The following is an 11,474-nucleotide window of genomic DNA, read 5'->3' on the forward strand; positions in this document are numbered from 1 at the left end:
GCCCAAGGAAGAACAAACTGTGAAAAAGAAAAGCTTTTAAAAACTGTTGTCAAAACCAGGTGATATCTTCAGGGCAGGCAAATGGACCTCCCCTCTCCAAGTTCCTCAGGCGGGCAGCAGAAGGAGCCATGGCTCAGGGCAGCAGCTGTAGCCAGGGCCAGCCACACAATCTCCAAGAGCCTCCAACTCCAAGGCTCCACTCCAACCACTCAGCTCAACAGCAATGGAGTGAGTCTAAGCTCAGTCAGACCCTTCCTTTGATGCTCTCTGCCCATGCACAGAAGCATTTCAAACAAGAACAAACTTCTGTGGTTGGCTAAGAGTGGTGTTTCCACCTGACCTGGAATACTATTGGCCTAATTACCCCTGCTCCTTCCCCCCTCCCTCCTAGGTGGACTCGAACTTAGTCACACAAACAGTCTCGAAAGCTGTAATTTGCAAACTTGCAATGTAGTGCCATGTAATGCATTGCTATGATCAGCTCTAAGCTTCCAAGGGGCTTTTGCCATTGGTCCACTGCAGATATCTCCACCTTGCCCCTTATTGCCCTAGAAGGGCAGGAAAGACCCAGAAAGGGCAGGATAAAGCAGGAAAGGGAAGGTAAATAATCTCCTTTAAGATTTACTGTTGCTATTTGGGAGAGCCGAATATCTCCTGAATAGTATTCAAAAGCTCTATTCGGCTGCCAAATAAGCAACAGAGAATCGCATTCGGCTGAATGCATGCCCACGTGCTGCCAATAAGGCAAGTATTCGGGCAACTATTTGGCTCGTCTCTACCAAATGCACATGCCTACTGCCTATCTGTATTGTGCTGTCTGAGAATCCATTATGTACCTGCCCAAGTGGCCTCTAGTCCATGAAAATTTATGCTTCAATAAATCTTCACAGAACTTTTTTTGGAGTTATTCCTGCTACTGCTGAAACTCCTATATACATCTCACTCGTTTTAGATGCACATTTGATAAAACTGAGTTTTTAAAAAAAAATTACGCAAATGAGCCAAAATACATGGAGTTTCTACTTTGCAGGCTGTCACGGCTAAAATAAATGATTTAATTTACAATTGCTACATATTTAGACCTGACAAACAGAGGATAAGCTTTACCACCTGATGCAGGTTTCTTTGCTTCAAGCGGATGCTCAGCCCTTCATACCTGTTCAAAACTGAGCCCATATCATTAAAGGAGCAGCTCTTTTCCATTCATGGTACTGACCTGCGCAACTGGGCATTTTCACTTCTGAGAGGCTGAAGAATAAGCGCTATTTCGGCTTGTGCATTTGAACTGTCAACAGCTGCAGGCAAAAGAGATATGCAGTCTTCCACTTCACCCAGCAGCCTCAAGGTTTCTGAATTATCTACAAAAATTGAAAAGATATAGCTGACAAGAGTACAGAGACCATGTTATTGTGGAAGATTAAGAACGGGCCTATTCATGCAACAGAAGGAGGTGGCAGAACATGGTCACCAATCGGCCTGAAGAAAAATGTTCTGTTACTAGGATGTTCTTTACCAGGTATTATTTACCTCCATGCCATGAAAAACTTCATCTCTCCATTTCCACCCATTAAGCCTCTACTGAAGGACAGGACACTTGCCTCCAAGCTGGTTGGTAACCCTAGCAACAGACTATCGATACACTCATTAGCCGCACAGATTTGAGCCCTAGCATGCCAAAATGTAAATCTGGAACCTACACTCGTTTACTTAGAACCAAACTTTGTTGAAATGAATTGGATTTAATTGGATCTAAACCTATAGAAGAAAAAGAGGAAGTCCTCACATGAGATGGGTTGACCCAGTCAAGGAAGCCACGAGGGCTCTCAGTTTGCAGGACCTGAGCAAGGCTATAAACAACAGGATGTTTTGAAGGACATTAATTCTTAGGGTCACCGTGAGAAGCCTTGAAGCTCAACATAAAAAAAACTAAGATCATGGCATCCGGCCCCATCACTCCTTGGCAAATAGAAGGGGAAGTCATGGAAGTAGTGACAGACTTCACGTTCCTGGGATCCCAGATCACCGCAGACTGTGACAGCAGCCATGAAATTAAAAGACACCTGCTCCTTGGGAGGAAAGCGATGGCGAACCTAAGCAGCATGATAAAAAGTAGAGACATCACCCTGCCAACAAAAGTCCGCATGGTCAAAGCAGTGGTATTCCCAGTAGTCATGTATGGCTGCGAGAGTTGGACTATAAGGAAGGCCGAGCGCCGAAGAATAGATTCTTTTGAACTATGGTGCTGGAGAAGCCTCTTGAGAGTCCCTTGGACTGCAAGCAGATCAAATCAGTCAATCCTAAAAGAAATCAACCCTGACTGTTCCCTGGGAGGCCAGATAATGAAACTGAAGCTCAAAGACTTTGGCCACCCAATGAGAAGGGAGCACTCACTGGAGAAGACCCTGATGCTGGGAAAGATTGAAGGTCAAAGAAGACGGGGACGGCAAAGGATGAGATGGTTAGACAGTGCCATAGATGCAATGAACATGAAATTGAGCCAACTTCAGAGGATGGCGGAAGACAGGAAGGCCTGGCGTGATCTGGTCCATGGGGTCGCGAAGATGTGCAACTGAACAACAACAAAGTGGGAAGTGAACTGACGCAACTTCACATGCGTGCACATGCACAAGCCTACTTGCTTTTCACGGAGCCCAGGATGGATAGTACTTATGTGCACATGCACACACACAAGCCTACTTTCTTCTCACGTAGCCCAGGATGGACAGTACTTGCAAACTTCACAAGAGTGATGTATGCTTTGTCCTCCGAAAGGATAACTTGAGGATCTTCTAGATGGTAAAGTATTAAGATAGATCTTGATACAGTTTAGCTTCTTTATTCTTATCCTTTGCTGTATATTAAATGCTGAATGTCTTTGTATATTAAATGCTGAATGTCACAGTTATATTTCCCCAGTTATCTTTGTACCTTGCACAAAGGTGTCAGCACTTTCTAACCTTCAAGAAAACCTACCCTCTGTTTGGCTCTCCCCATCTATCCCGTCCTCGTCATTATCTGTGAATGAAATTCATGCTATGCTGCAATGGATCCCTGAAGCTGTTACCAAATTGACATCTGTAGGAGAAAATAATCCTAGAAATAGGTGTGTGGAAATAGGATACCACTTTTGTGACTTGTTCAGAATTTGTGGGAAATAATTTTTTTTGTCTTACATGTCTCTGTGTTAAGCTTTTTAAAAAAGGGGCACAAGAGTTCTAGAACAATAAAATAGGTTTGGCCACGGGCTCTTCTTCATGTAATAAGATGTGATCAATATGTGCGTTACAAGGAACTATCTTTTCAATGATTCATTCAATTAGCTTGGAGCAAGGTGGAGAATTCAATCGCCATGCAATTCTTTCTCATAATATACTTTGATACTGTTCATTACCTGCTTGTCATCCTCATCAAGATTTGAAGAGGTCTTAGATTCAACCCCCATTACATATTGCAGACTTCTCCGGAACTATGGCTTGATCTGGGACATAATCATGAAATTCCTCAATGTTGTGTGTGTGTGTGTTCAGAAATTTTTGATGAAATTGCATGATAAACAATTTGCTGCTTTCCTATTCTACCTCTTATGCTGACCCTGTCATAGAAGTAGAATGGGAAAGCAGTGAACTGTGAATCATGGAATATCAAGAAATTTCAGAAGAAAGAACAGCAACAGTTAGGGAACACACATAAAAAAGGAAAGTTAATTTCATATTGCCATTTTTTTTGTTTCACTTCATACCTTAAAAATAAAATTTAAAAGCAAACACATTCAGAATACAAATACTGGGCATATTTTATTTCCACAAGGATTTTGTAGAAGGTCCCAGTGTATTATGCCCACTATACTGTTATTCACAGACACGGTGATCTTGAGATTTCAGGCAAACATTGAAATATATAGCTTTGGCAGAAAAGAGACAAGCTATGCCGCCACTATGCTGCGGCGGCCACACTTTTACACACTTTAGTCAGCTCTACAGAATTACAATTCCACGAAAGCATGCAAAACTTTTGCCACTGCCCCACAGAACCCCAAACTTACCGTGGTCTGTGAGCAGGGCCTTCAGCTCTCTCAAAAAATACTTCACTGTTTTCATTTTTTTAGCTGTTTCTTGCAAGCCTCTTTGTTGAGAGGTTAAAGCTGCCTTGTCAAAGCTAGTCTGACAACTCGTCTCTCTCACTGGTGCCATGTCAACTCCATCCATGCCCTCCTCTTTACTCAGAATATCCTTGCTATGTTCCTCAGCAGCTTCTTCTTGGGAATTCAAGGACTGGGCTTGTATTGGGTCAACAGCCTGGCACTTTTCATTAGCCTTCCCACATTTGTTTTCTTCTTCATGTGCCTGCAACAGAGCCAGATGTGCCTGAATACATCTTATTAAGTCTGTCTCTTTTAGCTGTTGGTCCTGGCTTCCTTGATCCGACACAGCCTCTCTATTACCAGGTGCTGCAGGGACTGTGCGTCTCGTGGGATTGTCCAAAGTAGTCTGAAGTACATGGGGCAGAGCAGAACATGTAGGGACAGGCTGCACTTTGGCAACAGAAGTGGAAGCACTGAAAGCTGCTGGTGCAAGAATGGGTCCCATTTGCGATGCACGCTGGCTGCAATTGTCCATGGAAACAACCTATACCAAGCAAATACAAAAAGCTTTTAGTTTTACTCAGTCCTGAACAGATTTAGTTGAGTAGGTTATAGTGAAAACAATCAGTGGGTCAGTTCCAATGCCCTGCCATTGTACTCGCAGACCTTAGTATCCCTTTGCAATCATCTTGTTCATTGAAAAGTTATTACTGAGGGGCAGGTAAGCTTTGTAGTCAAAATATCATAGGGTGCTGGTGGTTTTAGTAACAAGAGAAAATCTGGCAAATCTTTGTTAACTGCTTCCTCCACCAGTAGAAGTGCAGCTGGGAGAAAAGGGAATGGTTTCATTGTAGCAGAGATGGGACTATATAGATTTTTTTGATTATTCATATTTCTCTGGTTTTTATAGGTTTATTATAGATTTAACATTTTATTGGAATGTAATGAAGGCCTGGTATATAGAAGGCCTCTCTTCTTTGGGGGTCAGGGTATTTTTCCAGTTGATGTTCACAGACAAGACAATAACATTCTTTTGGTACAAAAGAAGGTAGAAGGTTCATGGTTCTAATTGTTTAGGTTACAACTTCATAGTGTCTGGGTCAAAAAGGATCTTTTACTTGGTATCAGAGAAAAACACCTTTGTTTGGGTGAGAACAAGCTTTGGCCGATATGACTTAGGTCAGGTCAAGTAAATATGTGACGCTATTGCACAGACACACACCTTTCTCACATTTGACCAATAAGGAGATTTTTATGTAAATGCTGTTAAAGTTTTTGTAACCAATTATGCCTTCTGAATATTATTCTCGTGATGATGATATGATGTCATATTAAGTATTTAACTTCATGTATTTCCTGATTGGGCTCAGAAAGCAGTCAGCTTTGATGGGTCCTTTGGTGTAGTGGTTAAGTGCGCGGACTCTAGTCTGGGAGAACCGGGTTTGATTCCCCACTCCTCCACTTGCACCTGGCTGGATGACCTTGGGCAAGCCGTAGTTCTGATAAGAGCTGTCCTTGAAAACGAGCCATTTTTGTCAGAGCTCTCTCAGCCCCACCTCCCTCACAGGGTGTCTGTGGTGGGGAGGGGAAGGGAAAGGAGTTTGTCAACCACTCTGAGACACCTTTGGGTAGTGAAGGGTGGGGTATAAATCCAATCCTCTTCTCTTCTAAAATACAAGATCTTCCTCCACATTTTGACTTCAATCTTCTATTTTTGACTGGATATTAATTTGTATAACATCATTCTCCATCTCACTTCAGTCCCTGCTCCAAACCCATGGCATTGTGACCATGAGGCTCATCCAACCCAGATCATCGTATTTCAGGCAAAAGAGGTTGCAGGGAAAGGAGAGAACAATCTGCAGCTAGAAGCACCCTCTACAAGTGGATCCGACCCAATGACTTTCACTTCCACACACTTTAAATTAGTACAGCAGTTGGTACAGTCCATTCCTAAATTCTTAATTATTGTCTTAAAGGTAAACGTAAAGGTTCCCTTGCTCGAAAGCCAGTCGAGTCCGACTCTAGGGTTTGTAATTGTGCTCTTCAACAGGAATGAGAGAAGATCTAGGGGCACTGGTGAGAAGCAAAATCCATACTAATGATGACTAACAGCATAGGGCTTTTTTTGTAGCAGGAACTCCTTTGCATATTAGGCCACACACCCCTAATGTAGCCAATCCTCCAACAGCTTACAGTAGCTCCTGTAAGAAGAGCTCTGTAAGCTCTTGGAGGATTGGCTACATTAGGGGTGTGTGGCCTAATATGCAAAGGAGTTCCTGCTACAAAAAAAGCCCTATGCTGTTAGTCATCATTAGTATGGATTTTGCTTCTCACCAGTGCCCCTAGATCTTCTCTCATTCCTGTTGAAGAGCACAATTACAAAACGATTTTGCCAGTCTGGAAAGGAGAGAAAATTCTGGTTTACAAGAAACATCAAGTTCACCTGCACGTGCATATTAGACTTGGCTACTTTCTCAAGATCTTAAAGAAGGGCTAGCATCATTTACTTTTCTGCACCATCACCACTGGTATGGCAACGTTTTTAGAAACTGGATTAGTATAGGAAAGTAGGGCTTATTCAACTTGTTACCATACCATGTAGGAACGGAAATTAAATTCATGCTCCCCCTTTTATAGAACCCCAAGGAAAATAGAAAGCTTGTCTGTGACTACCAATCTATACCTACACCAGTACCCCTTAAATTGTATTGGAACGCAGATATCCAAAGCTGTGTTCAGGAAGAACTCAAGCAAGTCAAATTTTTACTAGCAACAGCACGCGAGAATAAAACATGGTGATTCTAATTTAACTGCTTACTTAAGGCTTATGTTAGGTTACTTACAGGCTGCACGACTGACAGATCAGCTGTATGCTGTGGGGACAGAGCCGGCGTGGAAGTAGGTAAACGGCAATTGAACGCTGCAACTGGCTGACATCCTGCCACCCGTAAAGGGCAAAGAGCAAATGTTAATACTAAGGTCAACTTTACCAAGCAACAAAAGAACTAATAACTATTCAGTTGAAGCAAGACATTCTCACTTACCATTTTCAGGAATAGTGCAAAGTGGTACTTCTGGAATACCAGTGGCTATTTGTGGAGGTTGGATATTTAGCAGAGACATTTGAGTCTGCACATGCTCACACAACTTCTGGTGGGTTACAGGAGAACACTGGGTGAAAGGTGCTGGAACCGGCTGGACAAAGGGTTGTTCAGCGCTTACAAGGTTTCTGTCTTTTTCAACGACAGTTTTAGTAACTGAGGCTGGTTTCCTATTTGATACAGGCACTGTGAAAAACAAAGTGAGGATTGTTTTAGTTTCCTTCAACTCTAACGAAACCAGGTGCAATGCTAACCTTGTGGAATCTTGCTTTTGTAATGCTTTGAAATTTGGAATCTCATGTATGGCCCCGGTCACACGGAGCATTAGGCACGTTAGAGAGACGGAAGATAGGTGGATTTTCCGGGCGTGATCTCACCGCCACATCTGGGAAGCATAGAGCTCCCATGGCGCACCCGAGGCTTCCTGCCGAAGATGCGCTGTAAAAAACTAGTACCTTGGAGGTACTACTTTACGGAAACCGCGGGGCAAGGGCGGGCATCTGATCGCGTTTCCGGTGGTAGTTCCGGCGCCCGCCCATGTCCCCTCGCAAAAAGGGTTTTTTCCCCCCAAGTCTCCACGGATGCGCACAAGCACCCAACGGAGCATGCACACATTTCAGGTTTTTTTTTTTAAAAAAACACAACCCCGTTTGCCGCGCCGCGCCGCTTCTTGGCCGTGTCGTGTGATCGGCACCTCCCCCCTAACTACGGGAGCTCGACGGGATCTCAACCCGACGCCTGATCGCACAGTTGCGCGTTAAGTTTGCTCTGGGGCAAACAGCCACGCCTCCCCCCCGCATTTTCTTGCCCGTGTGGCCGAGGCCACTGATAATCAATTGTACTATGTAAAGTCAGTAAGCTATATCCTTAAGCAGTCTCATAAAGCTTTATTCTGTAATTTTATAGAGAATACTATTGAGCCCTACACAGATATACTACAGTAGTTTGACAGAACTAAAAAAAAAACCTACACAGGATCCAAGATCATAAATAACCTAGTTTAGTCACACAAACTCCCACCTGCTCTTTTCTTATCCTTTCTCTCCCTCCCTGCTTGCCTCCATTAGCCTTCTTATTGTCTCCCAAAATGTACTGCCAGCTTTCTGACAGCCATTTTGTATTGCTTTGAGCATCCAAAATTCAACCCAAAGATTTACCCCTCCCCACATTATCTGCATATGTACAGATAACACTGTTACAGTGTGTGTCTGTTGGGGGAGGGGTAACATTTCAGGACTTAGCCCTGGGTGATTTCATTTGTGGATTTTTTTTATTTGCACAGGGTCATTAAATAGATAATATTCACAGTCAATGGCTGAACACACATAGCCTAGGATGGAAATCCAATCTACTAATATATGTGGCATCTGTTAAGCATTGGCAGTTAAGTAACATTTTTGTCTGTTGAGCACCGACTTTTAACTGTTTTATAGGTAATGATTGTTTATTGTTTTATGTATGGCATTTGCCTCTATGTTCACTGCCCTGAGCCCATGTTGGAAGGGCGGAATACAAATTTAATAAATAAATAAATAAACAAACAAAGCTAGAGCTTTAAAAATTAAAGGCAGAGAATTGTAATAGAATTTTGTTGGGAATCTTACATAGCTCAAAGCTAGATATTTCTTGACAAAGAGTGTTATAGAGTTGTACAAGCAAAAGCCAACCACTTACCAATTTCTTTATGTACATGCGTCGAAAGAGTAGGGGTTTTTGCACCCCTTTTCTTTGAACCATTCACTTTATTGAGTCGGGGTCTGGAAGTCATTTTGACATTGCTTGCTTTTCGTGGCTTCTGATGAACAGTTTCTATTCCTAGAATCATTTGAAACAAATGCCACTTACCAACAAAACATATCAACCCCAAAATGATAACTGAAGTAATCAAAAGGATGCTTACGTTCAGACTCATTTTGTAAGATATCCTTGAGCAATGCTGCACAGCGATCAAGGCCATTATGAATAGTTGCAACCTAGTTAGAAAAAGATACCAATAAATATGTGGACAGTTTTCTTTACCAGATCTTAACTCAGTTGTATCCTGTACATGTCCAGATTATGCACAGTCTCATGGGAATAAAAACAGTGTTCTCTGCTTTACTGTGATGCCAGTGAAGCAATTCTATGTATGCTGAACATGCAGAAGTTATTCCGCAAACAGAATTCAAGCTTTTATAGAACTCATCCATTTTGCTAGAATGAAGCTGCACAGATTTGTTGCACAGATTTCAGAAATGTCAGCAAACATAACGTTTGGTAGTTACACAGTACAGCTGGAGATTGGGTAGGGGATTTGGGCAAGGCATAAACTCTAACCTAAGAACTATTGCAGGTCCTGGCCAAACCATCTCTGGTTTCACCTCTCTTGCAGACTTTCTTTGCATGTTCAGATTTAGCACAGAATCCATTCAGGCTTTCGAAGAGGTAGAGGAACGAGAGATCAAATTGCCAACATTCGCTGGATTTTGGAGAAAGCAAGAGTACCAGAAAAACATCTACTTCTGCTTCATTGACTATGCTAAAGCTTTTGACTGTGTTGATCACAACAAACTATGGCAGGTCCTTAAAGAGATGGGAGTACCAGACCACCTCACATGTCTCTTGAGAAACCTGTATAAGGGCCAAGAAGCGACAGTTACAACCGGATATGGAACAACTGATTGGTTTAGCATAGGAAAAGGAGTACGACAAGGATGTATATTGTCGCCTTGCTTATTTAATATATATGCAGAGTACATCATGCGAAATGCTGGCCTAGATGAATCACAAGAGGGAATTAAGATTGCTGGGGAAAAGATCAACAACCTCAGATATGCAGACGATACCACTCTGATGGCAGAAAGTGAAGAGGACCTAAAGAGCCTCTTGCTCAGAGTAAAAGAGGAGAGCGCAAAAGTGGGCTTGAAGCTCAACATCAAAAAAACTAAGATCATGGCATCCAGCCCCATCACTCCTTGGCAAATAGAAGGGGAAGTCGTGGAAGTAGTGACCGACTTCACGTTCCTGGGATCCCGGATCACCGCAGACTGTGACAGCAGCCATGAAATTAAAAGACGCCTGCTCCTTGGGAGGAAAGCGATGGCGAACTTAAACAGCATGATAAAAAGTCGAGACATCACCCTGCCAACAAAAGTCCGCATGGTCAAAGCAATGGTATTCCCAGTAGTCATGTATGGCTGCGAGAGTTGGACTATAGGGAAGGCCGAGCGCCGAAGAATAGATTCTTTTGAACTATGGTGCTGGAGAAGACTCTTGAGAGTCCCTTGGACTGCAAGAAGGTCAAATCAGTCAATCCTAAAAGAAATCAACCCTGACTGCTCCCTGGAAGGCCAGATAATGAAACTGAAGCTCAAAGACTTTGGCCACCCAATGAGAAGGGAGCACTCACTGGCGAAGACCCTTATGCTGGGAAAGATTGAAGGTCCAAGAAGACGGGGACGACAAAGGATGAGATGGTTAGACAGTGTCATCGATGCAACGAACATGAAGTTGAGCCAACTTCAGAGGACGGCGGAAGACCGGAAGGCCTGGTGGGAGCTGATCCATGGGGTCGCGAAGAGTCAGACTCGACTGTGCGACTGAACAACAACAACCATTCAGGCTAGACAAAAAACCAAAGCAGAGATCTTAAGCATCTCAAATACTAGGGGCTGTATACAGTGTACGCCTAGAAGAATAGCAGATAACATGACATGGTTTGCATGCTAGTAATTAGAGTTTCTGAAATTGCTTTCAGTCATCATCAAGACATGGTCAACAGAAGAAAAAGACAAAAAAACAAACCACAGAAACCATGCGATTGTTACTTGTGATGGTGTTTTTTGGGGCAGCATATTACTAGTGACTTTGTGATGGTTAACAATCTTTGCCCAGAGACTGACAGGACAAATTTATTTTATTTATTTATTATTACACTTATATCCCGCCCTCCCCACGAACGGGCTCAGGGTGGCTTGCAAACCATGTGCCAAATATAAAACATTAAAAACAGCATAAAAAACAACCACCTTAACAATAATGAAGTGCTCAGTGATGTTACTAATTTAATCAAATCAAGATGATGATCTACAGATGTTACCCAAAAGCCCGCTTCAACGGCACCGATCCATCGCAATGTTGTAGCTAGATCTTTGTACTGGGCTATCCCATCACCCCGCTGTTACCACAAGATAGTTGTTGTTGGTGGTAGTGGTAGTTCCTAATTAAAAGCCTGGCGGAAGAGCTCCGTCTTGCAGGCCCTGTGAAACTGTAAAAGGTCCCACAGGGCCCTGATCTCCTCCGGGAGCTTA

The 11,474-nt window shown here is 43.0% G+C and overlaps 1 protein-coding gene across 1 annotated transcript in view; it reads right to left on the bottom strand.

Moving 5' to 3' along the window:
* Positions 1–11,474, bottom strand: part of CCDC14 (coiled-coil domain containing 14) — a 31,133-nt gene that overhangs the window by 11,679 nt on the left and 7,980 nt on the right. The window contains exons 4-9 of the mRNA XM_015414073.1: positions 9,086–9,158; positions 8,860–9,000; positions 7,129–7,371; positions 6,928–7,022; positions 4,043–4,625; positions 1,217–1,358 (exon numbers count right to left, since the gene is read on the bottom strand). Coding sequence (XP_015269559.1) covers positions 1,217–1,358; positions 4,043–4,625; positions 6,928–7,022; positions 7,129–7,371; positions 8,860–9,000; positions 9,086–9,158 — 1,277 coding nt within the window. The remainder of the gene's footprint in view (positions 1–1,216; positions 1,359–4,042; positions 4,626–6,927; positions 7,023–7,128; positions 7,372–8,859; positions 9,001–9,085; positions 9,159–11,474) is intronic.

The sequence above is a fragment of the Gekko japonicus genome, unplaced genomic scaffold (genome assembly GCF_001447785.1).
Source record: "Gekko japonicus isolate JY-2015 unplaced genomic scaffold, Gekko_japonicus_V1.1 scaffold3494, whole genome shotgun sequence".
Lineage (NCBI taxonomy): Eukaryota > Metazoa > Chordata > Lepidosauria > Squamata > Gekkonidae > Gekko > Gekko japonicus.